At 37.4% G+C, this 21482-nt stretch overlaps 1 protein-coding gene across 4 annotated transcripts in view; it reads left to right on the top strand.

Annotated features, from left to right (window-relative positions):
• BLTP3B (bridge-like lipid transfer protein family member 3B) overlaps positions 1 to 21482 on the top strand; it is a 116827-nt gene that overhangs the window by 78366 nt on the left and 16979 nt on the right. For 3 of the 4 annotated variants that reach the window (XM_008958044.5, XM_003832605.5, XM_008958043.5), the window contains 5 exons: positions 10742 to 10935; positions 11255 to 12759; positions 13042 to 13217; positions 19566 to 19708; positions 20473 to 20623. In XM_008958044.5, the coding sequence (XP_008956292.2) occupies positions 10742 to 10935; positions 11255 to 12759; positions 13042 to 13217; positions 19566 to 19708; positions 20473 to 20623 (2169 nt within the window). Of the gene's footprint in view, positions 1 to 35; positions 295 to 10741; positions 10936 to 11254; positions 12760 to 13041; positions 13218 to 19565; positions 19709 to 20472; positions 20624 to 21482 lie in introns of those variants that run through there. The other variant, XM_034934328.4, reaches the window with a different exon arrangement.

The raw sequence follows: 21482 nt of genomic DNA, 5'->3' as shown, positions 1-21482 counted from the left end.
TTTATCTGTGTGTGTTTCTCATTTGTTTCTCTCAGCTGCCTTCCTAAGCAGATGAGAAAACTCAAGATAGATGAAGGAAGACATCTGCTCTGCATCTCATAGGGAGTAAAATGGCACAGTTGAAACTCAAGCATTGTCTTGTAAATCTAAATTCATTGTTTTTTCCCCACTGTATTACACTGCTCCCCTTTGCCCCTGTATTCACCATGGCCATTGTCTGTTATTGCATAATCGTAGTATTCCAGCCATGCCCCCATAATTGTTTTTCTTAAATAAAATATATCATTGAACAAGTAATTTTTAAAAATTTTATTCTATTTTATTTTTATTTAAAAAAATTTTTTATTTCCATAGGTTATTGGGGAAAAGGTGGTGTTTTGTTACATGAGTAAGTTGTTTAGTGGTGATTTGTGAGATTTTGCTGCACCCATCAGTGGAGCAGTATACACTGTACCCTATTTGTAGTCTTTTATCCCTCACCCCCTTCCCACCCTTTCCCCCTGAGTCCTCAAAGTCCATTGTATCATTCTTATGCTTTTGCATTCTTATAGCTTAGCTCCCAGTTATGAGGAAGAACATACGATGTTTGGTTTTCTGTTTCTGAGTTACTTCACTTAGAATAATAGTCTCCAGTCTGATTCAGGTTGCTGCAAATGCCATTAATTCATTCCTTTTTATGGCTGAGTAGTATTCCATCACATATATATGTGTATATATATATATACACTTCATAGATATACACATCATATATATACATACACACACACACACACACACACACACACACACACACACACACACACCATGTTGGCCAGGCTACACCAGGCTGGTGTAGAATACACACACACACACGCGCGCGCGCACACACACACACAGAACCACAGTTTATCCACTCACTGATTGCTAGAGGTTGCTGCAAATGCCATTAATTCATTCCTTTTTATGGCTGAGTAGTATTCCATCACATATATATGTGTATATATATATACACTTCATAGATATACACATCATATATATACATATACACACACACACACACACACACACACACACACACACACACACCATGTTGGCCAGGCTACACCAGGCTGGTGTAGAATACACACACACACATGCGCGCGCGCGCACACACACACACACACACACAACCACAGTTTCTTTATCCACTCACTGATTGCTAGAGGTTGCTGCAAATGCCATTAATTCATTCCTTTTTATGGCTGAGTAGTATTCCATCATATATATACACACATACACACATGTATGTATATACATATATATACACACGCACATATATGTATGTATATACATACACACACACAAACACCCCCACCCACCACAGTTTCTTTATCCTTTCATTGATTGCTGGGCATTTGGGTTGATTCCACGTTTTGTAATTGCGAGTTTTGCTGCTATAAACGTGTGTGCAAGTATCTTTTTCATATAATGACTTCTTTTCCTCTGGGTGGATACCAAGTAGTGGGATTGCTGGATCAAATGGTAGTTCTACTTTTAGTGCCTTTTTTGTTTTTTGAGATGGAGTCTTACTCTGTCGCCCAGGCTGGAGTGCAGCAGCACGATCTAGGCTCACTGTAACCTCCACTTCCTGGGTTCAAGCGATTCCCCTCCCTCAGCCTCCTGAGTAGCACCACTGCATCTAGCTAATTTTTGTATTTTTACAAAATTTTAACATGTTGACCAGGCTGATCTTGAACTCCTGACCTTGTGATCTGCCCGCATCAGCCTCCTAAAGTGCTGGGATGACAGGCGTGAGCCACCATGCTCTGCCTACTTTTAGCTCTTTAAGGAATCTCCACACTGTTTTCCATAGTGGTTGTACTAGTTTATATTCCCACCAGCAGTGTGGAAGTATTCTCTGTTCACTGCATCAATGCCAACATGTACTATTTTTTGATTATGGCCTTTCTTGAAGTGAGAATGGTGATATTGCATTGTGGTTTTGATTTGCATTTCCCTGATCATTAGTGATGTTGAGCATTTTTTTCTATGTTTGTTGGCCATTTGTATATGTTCTTTTGAGAACTGTCTACTCATTGTCTCAGCCATCAATCCCTTTTTGGTGGGATTGTTTGTTTTTTTCTTGTTGATTTGAGTTCATTGTAGCTTCTGGATATCAGTCCTTTGTCAGATGTATATAGATTGTGAAGAGTTTTTCCCACTTTGTGGGTTGTCTGTTTACTCTTCTAACTGTTCCTTTTGCTGTGCAAAGCTGTTTAATTAAGTCTCAGCAATTTATCTTTACTTTTATTACATTCCCCTTTAGGTTCTTGGTCATGAAATCCTCGTGTAAGCCAATGTGTAGAAGAGTCTTTCCAATGTTATCTTCTAGAATTTTTATGGTTTCAGGGCTTAGATTTAAGTCCTTAATCCATCTTGAGTTGATTTTTGTGTAAAGTGAGAGAAGAAGATCCAGTTTCATTCTCCCACATATGGTTAGCCAGTTATCCCAGCACCATTTGTTGAAAAGTGTGCCCTTTCCCCACTTTATGTTTTTGTTTGCCTTGTTGAAGATCAGTTAGCTGTAAGTATTTGGGTTTACTTCTGGATTCTCTATTCTGTTCCATTGGTCTATGTGCCTATTTTTATACAGTACCATGCTGTTCTGATGAGTATGGCCTTATAGTATAGTTTGAAATCAGGTAATATGATGCCTCCAGTTTTGTTCTTTTTGCTTAGTCTTGCTTTGGCCATGCAGACTCTTTTGGTTCCATATGAGATTTTGAATTGTTTTTTCTAGTTCTGTGAAGAATGATGGTGGTATTTTGATGGGAATTGCATTGAATTTGTAAATTGCTTTTGGCAGTATGGCCGTTTTCCCAATATTGATTCCACCCATCAATGAGCATGGGATGTGTTTCCATTCGTTTGTGTCATCTATGACTTCTTTCAGCAGTGTTTTGTAACTAACATTAATGCAGTGTTTTGTAGTTTTCCTTGTAGAGGTCTTTTACTTCCTTGGTTAGGTATATTCCTAAGTTTTTTTTTTTTTTTTTTAGCTGGTCCTGGACTTTTTTTTGTTGGTAATTTTTAAATTATCATTTCAGTTTGGCTGCTTGTTATTGGTCTGTTCAGACTATCTAATTCTTCCTGATTTAAGCTAGGAGGGTTGTATTTTTCCAGGAATTCTTCCATCTCTTGTAGGTTTTCTAGTATATGCACATAAAGGTGTTCATAGTTGCCTTGAATGACCTTTTGTATTTCTGTGGTGTCAGTTGTAGTATCTCCTGTTTTGTTTCTTACTGAACTTATTTGGATTTTCTCTCTTCTTGGTTAATCTTGCCAGTGGTCTATCAATTTTATTTATCTTTTCAAAGAAACAGCTTTTTGTTTAATTTGTCTTTTGTATTGTTTTTGTTTGTTTCAATTTCATTTAGTTCTTCTCTGATATTGGTCATTGCCTTTCTTCTGCTGGATTTGGGTTTGGTTTGCTCTTGTTTCTCTAGTTCCTTGAGGTGTGACCTTAGGTTGTCTGTTGGTGCTGTTTCAGACTTTTTGATGTAGGCATTTAGAACTATGAACTTTCCTCTCAGCACCACCTTTGCTGTGTCCCAAAGTTTTTGATAGGTTGTGTCACTATAGTTGTTCAGTTCGAAGAATTTTTAAATTTCCATCTTGATTTCATTTTTGACCCAGTGATCATTCAGGAGCAGGTTATTTAATTTCCAGGTATTTACATGGTTTTGAAGGTTCCTTTGACGTAGATTTCCAGTTTTATTCCATTGTGATCTGAGAGAGTGCTTGATATAATTTCAACTTTCTTAAATTTATTGAGGCTTTTTTTGTGGCCTATCATATGGTCTGTCTCTTGGAGAAAGTTCCATGCTCTGTTGAATAGAATGTATATTCTGCAGTTGTTGAATGGAATGTTCTGTAAATATCTGTTAAGTCCATTTGTTCCAGAGTATAGTTTTTTTTTTTTTGAGATGGAGTCTTGCTCTGTCGCCTAGGCTGGAGTGCAGTGGTGTGATCTCGGCTCACTGCAAGCTCTGCCTCCTGGGTTCACGCCATTCTCCTGCTTCAGCCTCCAGAGTAGCTGGGACTACAGGTGCCTGCCACCCTGCCTGGCTAATTTTTTGTATTTTTTTTTTTTTTAGTAGAGACAGGGTTTCACCGTGTTAGCCAGGATGGTCTCAATCTCCTGACCTTGTGATCTGCCTGCCTTGGCCTCCCAAAGTGCTGGGATTATAGGCATGAGCCACCACGCCCGGCCGGAGTATAGTTTAAATCCATTGTTTCTTTGTTGACTTTCTGTCTTGATGACCTGTCTAGTGCTGTCAGTTGAGTATTGAAATCCCCCACTATTATTGTGTTGCTATCTATCTCATTTCTTAGGCCTATTAGTAATTGTTTTATAAATTTGGGAACTCCAGTGTTAGGTGCATGTATGTTTCGGATTGTGATAGTTTACTGTTGCACAAGGCCTTTTATCATTGTATAATGTCCCTCTTTGTCTTTTTTAACTGCTGTTCCTTTAAGGTTTGTCTGATACAAGAATAGCTACTCCTGCTTGCTTTTAATGTCCATTTGCATGAAATGTCTTTTTCCACCCCTTTACCTTAAGTTTGTGTGAGTCCTTATTTGTTAGGTGAGTCTCTTGAAGGCAGCAGATGGTTGGTGAATATTGGGGGAACCTGTCCCCAGTATTTCACTGTAGGTTCTTTCTGTTTTCCCTAAGTGTCGGCCAATCTGAGAAATAAAGAGAAAGAGTACAAAGAGAGGAATTTTACAGCTGGGCCGCCAGGGGGTGACATCACATGGTGGTAGGACCGTGATGCCCACCTGAGCCGCAAAACCAGCAGGTTTTTATTAAGGACTTCAAAAGGGGAGGGGGTGTATGAACAGGGAGTAGGTCACAAAGATCACATGCTTCAAAGGGCAAAAAGGAGAACAAAGATCACATGCTTTTGAGGCCAATAAAGATCACAAGGCAAAGGGCAAAGCAAAGATCACAAGGCAAAGGGCAAAATCAAAAACTCCTAATAAGGGTCTATGTTCAGCTGTGCATGTATTGTCTTGATAAACATCTTAAGCAACAGAAAACAGGGTTCAAGATCAGAGCACTGGTCTGACCTCAAATTTACTGGGGAGTGATCTTTTCCCAACCCTCATAAGCCTGAGGGTACTGCAGGAGACCAGGGCATATTTCAGTCCTTATCTCAACCGCATAAGACAGACACTTCCAGAGCGGCCATTTATAGACCTCCCCCCAGGAATGCAATTCCTTTCCCAGGGTCTTAATTACTAATATTCCTTGCTAGGAAAAGAATTTAGTGATATCTTCACTACTTGCACGTCCGTTTATAGGCTCTCTGCAAGAAGAAAAATATGGCTCTGTTCTGCTTGACCCCGTAGGCAGTCAGACCTTATGGTTGTCTTCCCTTGTTCCCTGAAAATCGCTGTTATTCTGGTTTTTTTTTTTTTCAAGGTGCACTGATTTCATATTGTTCAAATACACGTTTTACAATCAATTTGTATAGTTAACGCATTCATCACAGTGGACCTGAGGTGACATACATCCTCAATTTACAAAGATAACAGGATTAAGAGATTAAAGTAAGACAGGCATAAAAAATTATAAGAATATTATTAGGGAAGTGATAAATGTCCATGAAATCTTCACAATTTATACTCCTCTGCCGTGGCTCCAGCTGGTCCCTCTGTTCAGAGTCCCTGACTTCCCACAACAGGTGAATTCTTATCTATTTTGCAGTTCTGTATTTTCTAAGTGGAGCATTTAGGCCACTTACATTCAATGTTAGTATTGAGACGTGAGGTACCATTCCATTCATCGTGCTACTTGTTGCTTGTATACCTTGTTTTTTTTTTTAATTGTTAATTTTTAAATTTTTTTTTTAATTTTTGTTTTATAGATCTCTGAAATTTATGCTTTAAAGAGGTTCTGTTGTGTTTCCAGGATTTGTTTCAAGATTTTGAGCTCGTTTTAGCAGTTCTCGTAGTGGTGGCTTGATAGTGGTAAATTGTCTCAGCATTTGTTTTTCTGAAAAACACTGTATCTTTACTTGACATGTGAAGCTTAGTTTCACTAGATAAAGAATTCTTGGCTGATAATTGTTTTGTTTGAGGAAGCTGAAGATAGGGCTGGAATCCCTTCTAGTTTCTAGGGTTTCTGCTGAGAAACCTGCTATTAATCTGATAGATTTTCCCTTATAGGTTACCTGGTGCTTCTGTCTCACAGCTCTTAAGATTCTTTCCTTCGTCTTAACTTTAGATAACCTGATGACAATGAGCCTAGGCAATCATCTTTTTGTGATGAATTTCCCAGGTGTTCTTTGTGCTTCTTGTATTTGGATGTCTAGGTCTGTAGCGAGGTCAGGGAAGTTTTCCTCAATTATTCCCCCAAATATGTTTTCTAAACTTTTAGATTTCTCTTCCTCCTTAGGAACACCAATTATTCTTAGGTTTGGTTGTTTAACATAATCCCAGACTTCTTGGAGGCTTTGTTCATGTTTTCTTATTCTTTTTTTCTTTGTCTTTGTCGGATTGGGTTAATTCAAAGACCTTGTCTTCGAGCTCTGAATTTGTTTCTTCTACTTGTTCAATTCTATTGCTGAGACTTTCTATAGCATTTCGCATTTCTATGAGTGTGTCTATTTATTCCTGAAGTTTTTATTGGTTTTTATTTATGCTATTTCCTTGAATATTTCTTCTTTCACTTCTTGTATCATTTTTTGGATTTCCTTACATTGGGCTTTGCCTTTTTCTGGTGCCTCCCTGATTAGCCTAATAACTAACCTCCTGAATTCTTTTTCAAGTAAATCAGGGATTTCTTCTTGGTTTGGGTCCATTGCTGGTGAGCTATTGTGATTTGTTGGAGGTGTTAAAGAACCTTGTCTTGTCATATTACCAGAGTTGTTTTTCTGGTTCTTTCTCATTTGGGTAGGCTCTCTCAGAGGTAATGTCTAGGACTGAAGGCTGTTGTTCAGATTCTTTTGTCCCATGGCATGTTCCCTCGGAGTGGTATTCTCCCTTTTTTTCTTTTTCTTTTTTTTTTTTTGAGACGGAGTTCACTCCTGTTGCCCAGGCTGGAGTGCAATGGCACAATCTAGGCTTACCGCAACCTTCTTCTCCTGGGCTCAAGTGATTCTCCCGCCTCAGCCTCCCGAGTAGTTGGGATTACAGGCGCCTGCCACCACACCAGGCTAACTTTGTATTTTTAGTAGAGACAGGGTTTCTCTGTGTTGGTCAGGCTGGTCTTGAACTCCCGACCTCAGGTGATCCACCCACCTTGACCTCCCAAAGTGCTGGGATTACAGGCGTGAGCCACTGTGCCTGGCCGGTATTCTCCCTTTCTTCCTGTGGGTGTGGATTCTGAGAGCCAAGCTGTGGTGATTGTTATCTCTCTTCTGGATCTAGCCACCCAGCAAGTCTACCAGGCTCTGGGCTGGTACTGGGGGTTGTCTGCACAGAGTTCTGTGATGTGAACCATCTGTGGCTCAGCTGTGAGTACCAGCACAGTATTTGGGTTGTCTCTCAGGTCCTGCAGGAGCAATCTGCTTCTTTCAGAGGGTCTACGGGTCCTCCCAGTTTTCCTGATTTATTCCTGTAGTGATTCTGGAGCAAAAATTCACTATGTGAGCCTCCACACACTGCTACGTCCATCCGAGTTGGAGCTGCAAACTAGTCCTGCCTCCCGCCTGCCACCTTGTCCCTGAACAAGTAATTTTTCTTCAGAGTTAAGAGTAGTTTCCAGTATTTATGACTTCTAAGCTGTTTTTTTTAAAAAAATTCTTTTCTTTTTTTTTGAGACAGCCTCACTCTGTGCCTGGGCTGGAGTACTGTGGCACAATCGTGGCTCACTGCCGTCTCAAACTCCTGGACTCAAGTGACCTTCCCACCTCAGCCTCGCTAGTAGCTAGGATTATAGGCATGAGCCATCATGTCCAGCTAATTTTAAATTTTTTGTAGATATAAGATCTCACTGTGTTGCCTGGGCTAGTGTCAAACTCCTGGGTTCAAGCCATCCTCCCGCTTTGGCCTCCCAAAGCGCTGGGATTACAGACATGAGACAACACTCCCAGCCATCCAGGCTTATTTATACAAGCTTTGTTAGCATGTACCAAAGGAATTATAATCTCATTCTATAATCTGTACTTTTTTTTCTGAAAAAAGTTACAAAATTCCTTCCTTGCATTTTAAACTTGACCCCTGTAGATACCTGGTAGTGGAATTGCTAGATTATGTTTAACTGTTTTTTAATTTAATGTTTTCTTAGAGAAATTTTCAAAAATAAACAAAAGTAGAGAATATAGTATGTTGCACCCTCATGTAGATGAGTTAATTTTCATTCTTCATTATCTCTGTTTTGAACAAAACTAAATGATCCAACTTTTATAATCTCTTAACTTTCCTTTTACCATTGTGAAAGTAACGTACACATTGTATTTTAACAATAAAGAAGAAAAAGCCAAAACAATGCTTGTACACTTGCAGTTTTAGATATCTGCTCAAACGTAAGTATATTCATTTGTTAGGACTGCTATAACAAATACCACAGACTATGCGGCTTAAACAACAGAAATTTATTGTCTCACAGTTCTGAGACTAGAGGTCTGAGATGAAGACTTCAGCAGGATTGTTTCTTCTGAGACTGCTCTCTTTGTAGATGGTCATCTTCCCCCTTTGTTTTCACATGGTCTTCCTTCTGTGTATGTGTGTATGTCCCTCCTGTTCGGTTCTTATAAGAATATGAATCATAATGGACTAGGGCCCACCCAGTGAACTCATTTTACCGTAATTGTCTGTTTAAAGGCTTTAGCTCCAAATACATTCTGAGCTACAGGGGGATAGAATTTCAGTAAATGAATTTTGGAGGGACACAATTCAACCCATAGCAATAAGTATAGCATTGTTAGTCTTGTTTTTAATGCATGTATTTCTTTTACATATTTAATTTGCAACCTGCTTCTTTCCCTTGGTGATATCAGAATATTCAAAGTTTCTACAAGCTGCTTTTAAGTATTATTAACTACATACTAATCTGTTTTATAAGTACACTTCTGTTGGAAACTGCATATAGATCTTTTTTTTTTTTTTTTTGAGACGGAGTCTCGCTCTGTCATTCTTTTTTTTTTTTTTTTTTTTTGAGACGGAGTCTCGCTCTGTCATCCAGGCTGGAGTGCAGTGGCGCGATCTCGGCTCACTGCAAGCTCCACCTCCCAGGTTCATACCATTCTCCTGCCTCAGCCTTCCCAGTAGCTGAGACTACAGGCGCCCGCCACCACGCCCGGCTAATTTTTTGCATTTTTAGTAGAGACGGGGTTTCACTGTGTTAGCCAGGATGGTCTCGATCTCCTGACCTCGTGATCCACCCGCCTCGGCCTCCCAAAGTGCTGGGATTACAGGCGTGAGCCACCGCGCCGGCCCTGCGTATAGATCTTTCTACTGCTTAGTGTCCTGGGTTGCTTTTTCAGTCCCACATCTGCTGTCAGGGTTCTTTCTGTGCTCTAGTCTTGGGCAGCATTTGCTCCCTAGTCTACTCTGTGACTACCATCATCAGTCAATCTACGTTGAGATATTCCCTTTACTTCCTTTCCTTCCAGAGTGTGATGCAGTCTCTGCAGCACCCACTTTATTTCTATTCCCAAAAGGCAAGCACCTCCACTTCACAATTGCATGTCTCTGATAGACTTAAATTGTAATTTTTCTCTGTTTGTATATGTCTCATGTAATAAACTACGAACTTTTAAGGAAAAAGGACCATGCCCTATTTTTTTGTTTTCTTTGTGCTTAGGGTAAGACAGACAATGTAGTTGACATTCAGTGAATCTTAAAGGAAAGTGAATGAATAAATAAATAACATAAGCAAATAAACCATATTCAGGACATTGTTACAGTGTTCCCTCTCCACTGGTATCTCACACCTTTGATTTATTTTTCTTAAATTTAGTCTAAATGCTCTAGATATGCATAACTTTAGCTTTTGTAGGAATAAATATGTCTGAATTTTTAGAATAAAAGATCTTCAAGGTGCTCTGAAAATAAAATGTCTTTTATGGTAGAAAAATATGTATATTTCAGGAAGTGATATACCCTCTAATTGTAAATATTAGTTTATTTTAGGAGAGCTATGAAAGAGTGAATTCATTTTATTATTCAGGAGATACTTGGTTTTTACATTACTCCAAGCACTACTATAGGCCTTGATTAAAAGTGGGGAATAAATTTATGCACGGTCCCTCCTTTCAAGGAGAACCTGCTAGCATAGCACTTTCATAAGAAATTGGTTAACTTAGCTCTCTCATTTTAGAAGATATAGATTAAGATTCAGGTTGTAAAGTCTACAGAAATATGTGATCGAGGACCACTTTGATGTGATACTTCATCAAGAAGGTAATGTTTTTAGAAGTTTGCTTCTTGGTAAATACAGCCTTAGGAAAGAAATTGAAACAGTGCTTCCTGTTTTATGCAGTTAGTTTTAGATTAATTTGTATATTCAAAATATTCATGTGTTTTATATATTTATATGTTATAGATATTTTGAAATATTAAAACATTTTTTCAGTTAAGCATGGGAAATTTTTTTTGTCTATCTAAATGTGTTTGTTATCATTCCAATGTATCACTTTGATTTTGTAAATAATACCTCAAATTTGTTTTATCTTAAGAAAGAATAAAACTGACTAAACATGTATTTTTTGTTCTCAGGGAAGATTTAGAACCATCCAATTAAAAATTTTTAAAAAACATCTTGTCTCCACAGTTCCATCTCCCAACCTCTATAGCCAGCTGAATGCACTACAGTTTACTGTGGATGAAAGAAGCATTCTATGGTTAAATCAATTTCTGTTGGATTTAAAACAGAGTCTTAATCAGTTCATGGCTGTGTACAAGTTGAATGACAATTCAAAATCTGACGAGCATGTTGATGTTCGAGTTGATGGCTTAATGCTAAAGGTATCATACAAACTAGTAGTAATGATTTAATTTTGTTCTTTTTATTTTATGATTTATTTTGTGCGTATATGTATGTTACATTGATTATTAATTCATGTTACGTTTTTTAAAAAAGATTCTCTTCTTAGTGGTCACGTAAGTCCCCTTTACTCAATTTAATAAGATTTGAGGGGAAGAGTTAGTGTTTTACGTCTTAATAGGAAAGTAGTATTTTGGGGGAAAGGTCAAGAAAAAGAATTTCTGAGCTAAGTCATGTTCTTTTATCTTCAAGATGTATGGATTTGCCAGTTGGATGAGATTAATTTTTCTTCTCTTCTAGTTTGTCATTCCTTCTGAAGTGAAATCTGAATGTCATCAAGATCAGCCACATGCAATTTCTATTCAGAGTTCTGAAATGATTGCCACAAATACAAGGCACTGTCCAAACTGTCGACATTCTGACCTAGAAGCTTTGTTTCAAGACTTTAAAGATTGTGATTTTTTTAGTAAAACATATACCAGCTTCCCCAAATCTTGTGACAATTTTAATCTTCTACATCCAATTTTCCAGAGACATGCTCATGAACAAGATACCAAAATGCATGAAATTTATAAAGGAAATATTACTCCCCAATTGAATAAAAACACTCTTAAAACTTCTGCTGCCACGGATGTTTGGGCTGTGTACTTTTCTCAATTTTGGATAGATTATGAAGGGATGAAAAGTGGAAAAGGACGGCCAATAAGTTTTGTAGACTCATTCCCTCTTTCCATTTGGATTTGTCAACCAACAAGATACGCAGAGTCACAAAAAGAGCCGCAGACTTGTAATCAGGTATCTCTAAATACATCACAAAGTGAATCTAGTGATCTGGCTGGCCGATTGAAGCGGAAGAAGCTCTTGAAGGAGTATTATAGTACAGAGTCTGAGCCTTTGACAAATGGTGGTCAGAAGCCTTCTTCATCAGATACATTTTTCAGATTTTCCCCTTCCTCGTCAGAGGCAGATATTCATCTCCTAGTTCATGTTCATAAACATGTCAGTATGCAGATTAATCACTACCAGTATCTGCTTCTACTTTTCCTGCATGAGTCACTTATCCTGCTTTCAGAGAACTTAAGGAAAGATGTAGAAGCTGTAACTGGCAGTCCTGCTAGTCAGACATCCATTTGTATTGGAATTTTACTTAGAAGTGCAGAACTGGCTCTTTTGCTCCATCCAGTGGATCAAGCAAATACTCTTAAGTCTCCTGCTTCTGAAAGTGTGAGCCCAGTGGTACCTGATTATTTGCCTACAGAAAATGGGGATTTTTTGTCTTCAAAAAGAAAACAAATTAGTAGGGATATAAATAGAATTAGAAGTGTAACTGTTAATCATATGTCAGACAACAGATCTATGAGTGTTGACCTTAGCCATGTCCCTTTAAAGGATCCTTTGCTTTTTAAATCAGCTAGTGATACAAATCTGCAAAAAGGCATTTCTTTTATGGACTATTTATCAGATAAACATTTAGGGAAAATAAGTGAAGATGAAAGTAGTGGACTTGTTTACAAAAGTGGCTCAGGAGAAATTGGATCAGAAACAAGTGACAAAAAGGATTCATTTTATACAGATTCAAGTAGTATCTTAAACTACAGAGAAGATTCGAATATACTTTCATTTGATAGTGATGGTAATCAAAACATACTTTCAAGTAGTTTAACTAGTAAAGGAAATGAAACCATAGAGTCCATCTTTAAAGCTGAAGATTTGCTTCCAGAAGCAGCTTCACTCTCTGAAAACCTGGATATCAGTAAAGAAGAGACCCCCCCAGTTAGAACACTTAAATCACAGTCATCTTTAAGGTAACAACATTTTATTGGCCTTTTTAAAAATTAATTTATTTTGTGGAGCATGTGTGCCTATGAGTGTATTTTGTTTTGAGGCAGAAAAGCTCATGACAAAATATGGCATTGTTAACATGTAGAAGAGTAGATGTTTCAAAATATGAAAACACTTTGAGCTTATACGTTTAAATATAATTTCAGCTATGGATGCTATATACATATTTTAATTCTCTTAGAAGTATTTTTTAGATAGAATTCTTTTCTCTATATGTAATAACTTTCTAATAATTTTGTTAACAGTGGAAAGCCTAAGGAACGTTGCCCACCCAACCTGGCTCCTCTCTGTGTTTCTTATAAGAATATGAAAAGAAGCTCTTCACAAATGTCATTGGATACCATTTCACTTGACAGCATGATATTGGAAGAACAGTTGTTAGAAAGTGATGGAAGTGATAGCCATATGTTTTTGGAAAAAGGTAAAGTTATGATACGGCTTAAGAATTCATATTACATACATACACCTTAGGAGAAAAGGGATGCTTTTAGTTATATTCAGTAATTGTTAACTGTACCCATGCTTTTTAAAGTTATTGAACGTAACTAAAAATAACTGAATATTTCTACTTATATTCAGTAATTGTTAATTATTAATAATATTTAGTTATTTTTAGATATATTCTAATTGTTCATTATAGCCCCCCAAAAAGACTTATTTATACATACATGGACTATGCAAGAGTACCTAACTTTCCTCTAATGGTTGTTCCATTGTTTCTTTTAACCAGATACTCCTGCCTCTCTATGGCTGAGATCCAGCAATTATATGTATGCAGTCATTTAGACCATAAAGCAGGCGACATTAAGGCTACCAGCCTCTATTACAGAGACTCCTATATTTGGAAATTTGATTAGGTGGGCTTAATTTGCATGGTGAATTCTACTGATTTACAAAATTAGGATTCTTTCACATATATGATAGTATATGGTGTAACTACATGATTTTCCCATTTTATTGAGAGACAACCAATGCCCCAGTAAAGACTGCTAGAAATGACTTAGAAGGTGTTAGTTGCATCTCCCTCATTAAGGCATTAAGGAGTTTGTAAACAGGAATTAGAAGCATGGGCCATAGTCAGAAAGTAGTTGCTGCAGACACAAAAACATAGGATACCAGAGGCAAATGTGAATTACTTTCTTTTTTCTTTCTTTTTTTTTTTTTTCACTCTGTCGCCCAGGCTGGAGTGCAGTATTGTGATCTCAGCTTACTGAAACCTCTGCCTTTGGGTTCAAGCAGTTCTCCTGCCTCAGCCTCCCGAGTAGTTGGGATTGCAGGCATGCACCACCATGCCTGGCTAATTTTTGTATTTTTACTAGGGATGGGGTTTCGTCATGTTGGCCAGGATGGTCTCAAACTCCTGACCTCGAATGATCCGTGCACCTCGGCGTCCCAAAATGCTGGGATTACAGGCATGAGCCACCATGCCTGGCCTGAATTACTTTCTGTTTGAAAGGAAATAAGCCCACTGATTTAGATGAAAAGCTTAGATTAGATAATTAGTAACATAATAAATATAACAAGTATATAATAAGTAATAATATAATATGTATTATTGATGTAAGTACCATAGTGGTAGCTACCATTTATTGCCAAGCAATGTCTGTTTTGTTCTATCACAGAATACCACAGACTGGGTAATTTATAAAGAACAGAAATTTATTTCTCACAGTTCTGGAGGCTGGGAAGTCCAAGATCAAACCTCATCAAATTGTAAGCGTTGCATTTTGCAGTCCTCTGGAGGTCAAGAGAAGCTACCTGAAGCCTCTTTTGTAAGGGCCTTAATCCCATTCATGTAGGGGCAAGCTCTCATGGGCTGATCACCCTTTAAAAGCCCTACCTCTTAGTACTATCACTTTGCCAACACATGAATTTCGAAGGGACGCATTCATACTGTTGCAGGTGCTTAAATAGTTTACTTCTTTTAATTTGAATGACAACTCTGTAATAATAGAAGCTAACATTTATTGAGCATTTACTTTGTGTTGGTACCATTCTATATGCTTTGTATATATATTAATGAATTTAAACCTCACAATTCTGTCAATAGTATACTGTTATCTTCAGAGAGTGGTTAAATAACGAATCCAAAGTAACACAGCTAATTAGTGGTTTAAATTCAGACATAGAGCCTATTGTCTACTATGTACCTAATTGCCTCAACCCTGTGAGGTATAAGTGCTTATTCTTATCCTTCTTTTACAGATAAGGAAACTGAGGCTCCTGAAGTTTAAGTAGTTTTCCCATAGTCACATTATTGTACGCAGAACTGGGACTGTCTTTCTTGTTATTCTTTTTTTTTTTTTTTTTTTTTTGAGATGTAGTTTTTTTCTTGCTGCCCAGGCTGGAGTGTAATGACATGATCTCGGCTCACTGCAACTTCTGCCTCCTGGGTTCAACTGATTATCCTGCCTCAGCCTCCCGAGTAGCTGGGATTACAGGCACCCACCACCACGCCTAGCTAATTTTTGTGTTTTTGGTAGAGATGAGGTTTCACCATGATGGCCAGGCAGATCTCGAATTCCTGGCCTCAGGTGATCCTCCCATCTCAGCCTCCCAAAATGCTGGGATTACAGGTGTGAGCCAACATGCCTGGCCTCTTGTTTGTTATTCTAAGCTAATATTTACTATACCAGTTACTATTTTAAGCGTCTTACATGTATTTAATCTTCAAATAAATTGAGGTAGGAACTGTTATCTTCATTTTAAAGGTGAGGCAAACAAAGCCTAGGGAGGTAAGCAGCTTGCCCAAAGTTATGCAGCTAGTAAGTAGTAGAGTTTAGCATTTGAACCCAGTTAGTCAGACTTCAAAGTCTGAGCTCTTCTATCTGACACAAACAAGTCTTCTTAAAAAAATTTACTCTTTACATAAGTCAGAGAAAAATCTCTCTACTAGATTCCAGTTTACTTTATCTTGGTGGGAGACACTAGTCAGTTTACCTTACATGATAGATGATATTTAATAATAACAATAGCAAACATTTATTAAACCACCCTTAGTCATGTTGCCAAGTGCTATAAAACACATTAATTTATCTAATCCTTAAGACCATCATATGAGGTGGTTATTATTATTGATCACTTTTCTATAGATTTAGAAACTAAAGCTTAAAGAAATAAGGTATCTAGTCCAAAAGTTTTAGCCAGGAAGTAGTAAGAGGCAGAGTTGTCAGCTAGTCTGACTGATGAGCCCAAGTTTTTAACCAGCCATTAAGCTATTCTAGCTCCCCAGACTTGGGGAATGTGTACCATACATAAACAAAAATTCTCTGTCTAACTCTGTTATAATTCATAGCAATCTTCTTTCCAGCATATCACTTAAATGTAGAAGAGGTACTAATATGTGTCATGAAAATCTATTCTAGATTCGCAGATAACTCTAGTTCCCCCGTGCCCCCTTTATGATTTAAAATCCTACCTTAATAGAGGATTTTTGTCCTATGATCAAAATATATTTCAAAAACAATGTTCTTCTGGCAGATAACCCTACTTAATCTGAAAGCATCAGTGATTTTATTATTTCTAATAATTAAATAATAAGTAAAAGTGACTACCACTCAATGTGGAAAACTTGGAAAATACAACCACAATTTGGAGAGTAAAATCACCAAAAAGTCTCACATTCACAATATATCAACTGTTATTTATTTTATGAATTTGTGTATGTACCCATATATATGTATGTTTGCTGTCATGTTATGTATTTGGCTTGTAACCTACTTTTTATCATCTGTAAGTATTCTCTAATATTATTTAAACTCCTTTGAAAATATTTTTAAGCCTATATAAAATTGTCATAAGAATGTACCATAGCCTTTTAAAGATTTCCCTGATGTTGGATGTTTAGATTGTTTATAATTTATCAGTTATAAAAGTGCTATAATTATATTATTGTTCACAAATTTTTGTCTGCATTTTTGATGACTATCTTAGAATAGATTCCAGCAGTAGACTATTTTTAGGATCTTAAAAAGCGTGGACTTTGTGTGTAACATTTTAATGATATACATTCCTGGTTCTTTTGAACAGTGACTTATTTTTATGTCAGGGTCATTAATTTTCATTGGAAGGAGACTCTTGGTATTTTGTTTTGTTTTAATTTTACAAGAAATATATGAATATTCTCTCATTTAAAAAGGAGAATAAGGGAGATACTAATGTGATATCTTCAATTTTTTACTCTAGGCATTTCCATAAACCAGATAATATGGAAATGCCTAGAGTAAAAAATTGAAGTTATCACCTTAGTATCATATCACCCTTACTGTCTCCTTGATATCATTCCCCACTGCAGAAGTAACTACCGTCAACTTTTGGTGTATATGCTTCCAGGCTTTTATCTATGTATTTTTATATACGTGTGTGGGTGTGTCAGATACATACAAAGGTATGTGTATACAAAAAGATATGTATGTGCATGCGTGCATGTATACATATTTGTGAATGTATGTACATATTTATGAAAACATATAAACACATAACTGGACTATCAGCCTACCTCTGGTCCCTAACTAGTCTTTCCACATCTCTTCTTATCCATTTGCAGTTCATTCTTTATTCTGTAGCCAAAACATATACATATTTTTGATACCAAGTCTCACTCTGTTGCCCAGGTTGGAGTGCGGTGGTGTGATTTCAGCTCACTGCAACCTCCGCCTCCTGGGTTCAAGTGATTCTCCTGCCTCCTCAGCCTCCTGAATAGCTGGGATTACAGATGCGTGCCACCACACTCGGCTAATTTTTGTATTTTTAGTCGAGATGGGGTTTTACCATGTTGGCCAGGCTGGTCTCGAACTCCTGACCTCAGATAATCCACCCGCCTCGGCCTCCCAAAGTGCTGGGATTATAGGTGTGAGCCACTGTGCCTGGCCAGGCAAAATACTCTTTTAAAAAACACAAATTTGGCCGAGCGCAGTGGTTCACACCTGTAATCCCAGCATTTTGGGAGGCCGAGGCGGGCGGATCGCGAAGTCAGGAGATGGAGACCATCCTGGCTAACATGGTGAAACCCCGTCTCTACTAAAAATACAAAAAGTTAGCCAGGCATAGTGGCACACGCCTGTAGTCCCAGCTACTCAGGAGGCTGAGGCAGGAGAATCGCTTGAACCCGGGAGGCGGAGGCTGCAGTGAGCAGAGATCGCACCACTGCACTCCAGCCTGGGCGACAGAGCGAGACTCTGTCTTAAAAAAAAAAAAAAAAAACAGAAAAGAAAAAATAACAACAACATAGATTTGATCATGTCGTTTTCCACTGTACTGCTGATAACTTGTAATTGCTTTAAGGCTATTAAGTTAAAATCCTTAACATTACTGACAATGCTCTGTGTGATGTGGCCCCAGCTTACTTTTTCTGATGTTTTCCCATGTGCTCGTTATACTTCAGATGGATCATAGTTTATTTCAGTCTTTATCTCACTTTCTTTACTGTGATAAACTTTTCCATCTCAGTCTGTTGTACCTGTTTCTGGAATGCTCTTTTTCTTTCTGTTTATTTTATTATTTTTAATTTTAATTAGAGTGATTAAGGATAACTCTTCGCTTTATTTTTCCCACTCATTATTTTATCCACTCAGTGTTTTTCAGAGTGTCTTTTTGCTCTCCTTGCAATTATTCTTTTCCATGTAAATTAAAAAAAAATTTGTTTAGAGGGGGCCAGGCCCAGTGGCTCACGCCTGTAATCCTAGCACTATGGGAGGCCAAGGCAGGCAGATCACTTGAGGTCAGGAGTTCGAGACCACCCTGGCTAACATAGTGAAATCCCATCTTTACTAAAAATACAAAAATTAGCCAGGCGTGGTGGCGTGTTCCTGTAATTCCAGATACTCGAGAGGCTGAGGCAGGTGGAGGGTGCAGTGAGCTGAGATCGCACCACTACACTCCAGCCTGGGCAACAGAGTGAGACTCCATCTAAAAAAAAAAAAAATTTAAAGGAAATCTTTTTTTTTTTTTAGATGGGGTCTCACTCTGTCCTAGAGTGCAATGCAATGGTATGATCTTGGCTCACCGCAATCTCTACCTCCCGGGCTCAAGTGGTCCTCTGCCTCAGCCTCCCAAGTAGCTGGGACCACAGGCGAGTGCCACTACGTCTGGCTAATTTTTTGTATTTTTGGTAGAGATGGGATTTTGCTGTGTTGCCCAGGCTGGTCTTGAACTTCTGGGCTCAAGTGATCCTCTCTCCAAAGTGCTGGGATTACAGACGTGAGCCACCACACCCAGGCTTGTTCACTTTAGTGGAAATATTATTTTATCAGAGATGTCTTCTTAACCCCTGATGATGTTAGGAACCCCTTATGAAATGCCTTTATTAGCCCCTCATACCACAAATGTATTCACAGGTATCTTCCCTGGGCCATTTTTTTAATAATGTATTGAGCACCTACCACATTGCCAAGCACTATGTTAGAAGCTGACTATAGAGTAGTAAATACAATAATAAATTGAGACTTATGTTTTGTATGTCTTTAGGTTTTCTTACCTAATTTTTCTATTAATTCATTTTTATGGCATTCTTTAAAAGTATTGATCTGTGATGGCTACTGAATTTTAAAAAAATTGTCTTTTACCACAGATAGTTTGAGAAATATTGAATTATAGCACATTCATTGTTTGCTAACTAATTACAATCTAATTTTTCTTGGTCCATTTTTTAAAGGAGGCAATGCTTGAGAAAGAGTTGAAGGGATAGTCCATTTTTGTTAAATAAGCATACAGTGTTAGATCATGTGTAAAACTGACTTTAATTTATTAATTTACTTTTTTGTTATTTCAGGAAATAAAAAGAACTCAACTACAAATTACAGGGGCACAGCAGAAAGTGTGAATGCTGGTGCAAACCTACAGAATTATGGTGAAACTTCTCCAGATGCCATCAGTACAAATTCAGAAGGTGCTCAGGAAAATCATGATGACCTGGTAATAATCATTTCAGAGAGATTCTATGAAGATAAATGCCACCAACTTTATTTCATATTTGACATGTATATATTTTGAGACATTCATATATAAAATGAATTCTTAGATGGTGGGCAATTCATTTTGCAGCTTTTGTTCTTGAAAATGCCTCCCCCCAATCAATTGTTTTTCCTTTGATTTTACTTTTCTAAATTTGTTTTATTCATATTGAGGAGTGGAGGCTCTTTCTTTTTTCTGTATTGCTTTTTGTATTTTTATTTTTATTTTTTTAGAGACAGGGTCTCACTCTGTTGCCCAGGCTGGAGTGCAGAGATGTATCCATAGCCCACTGCAGCCTTGAACTCCTGGGCTTAAGTGATCTTCCTGTCCCAGCCTCCCTAGTAGCTGGGACTATAGGTGCACACCACCACACCTAGCTGTTTTAAATTTTTTTGTAGATATGGGGTCTCACTGTGTTGCCCAAGCTAATGGTTTCTTTTAAGCCCTCCTGATGCAGTGAAATACTTGTGGGAGACTTGAAAAATATATTATGTCTAGCTTTTAGTGAAAAACATTTTACAATCCTTGTGACCTAATTTTTTTTTTAAGTAAATGAAAGGTTTTCACTATAATGTAACAACCGTGTTCTGTAGGTCACAAGTATACTTTTGGTCTGGTAGGTCAGAATTGTATTTTTAGAGGGTAATGGTAGTTTCCTATATTATTTCTTAAATTTTGTTTTGAACTGCTTGGCATACTAATATTATTTATGCAATCATTAATAGATGTCCGTTGTGGTATTTAAAATTACTGGTGTTAATGGGGAAATTGACATCCGAGGGGAAGATACAGAAATCTGTCTTCAAGTAAACCAGGTGACACCAGACCAATTAGGCAATATCAGCCTTCGGCATTACCTTTGTAATCGTCCAGTTGGTAAGTTTTTTTTTTTTTTAATTATTTTTCATATACAATGGTTTAATATGTTTTAACTTTTATATATGTCTCACCAGCAATCCTATCTTGGCTATAATTGAATTCAAGGAAAATTACATTTACTTATTATTATAATTATTATTTGTAGTTAGTGGTTTTTTCTATAGTGTGTGGAGCTTCAATAGGAAGACGTAGCTTAATGGTTCCATGGTATAAGGGGTAGTAGAGGGGAGTGATTTTGATGAAGAAAATTTTTGTTTTGTTTTATTTCGTCTCCAAAAAACTCATTTTGTTTGAAATTATTCCTGGCTTTACTCCATGGGATGAGAATGTGTGTGTGTGTAGACCTAGACAGATAAAAAGGCAAAATAAAATCACATTAATCAAGTTGTTTGTTGGCAAGTTCTCTTGTTCAGCAAGTTCACTCTTGTTTTTCTTGCTATGGGAAAGAACACTAACCATTACCAATTTGTGGCTGTTTCTTTTACCTTCTATTTTAAAAAATAAAAATATTTGAATTTTGAAATATTTAAATAATTCTTTGGAGTTAGATTTGAACTCTTGCATTATTTTCTGGAATGTTAATAAGTAGTAATAACACTAATTAAATATAATTCTGTACCTGGAATACAAGATTCAAGAGCAATTCTCCACCTGGAATTGTGAATGGAGACCTATCCTTGGTGTAAATAAATACACACATCTTTAATTTCTTGCAAATCTCTCCCTTTCACACATATGCATATATTTGACCTGTTTAAGACTAGTCACACCCATGCTGAAGAAAAATAAAATACCTTCTCATTATGAATTTTTAAAACTCCATCATGAATTGATATAGCAGTCTTCTTATGAGGAC

Source organism: Pan paniscus, chromosome 10, assembly GCF_029289425.2.
Source record: "Pan paniscus chromosome 10, NHGRI_mPanPan1-v2.0_pri, whole genome shotgun sequence".
In the NCBI taxonomy this organism is placed as follows: Eukaryota; Metazoa; Chordata; class Mammalia; order Primates; family Hominidae; genus Pan; species Pan paniscus.
The sequence above is the reverse complement of the archived record's forward strand: the minus strand, read 5'-3'. Positions and strand labels throughout refer to the sequence as shown.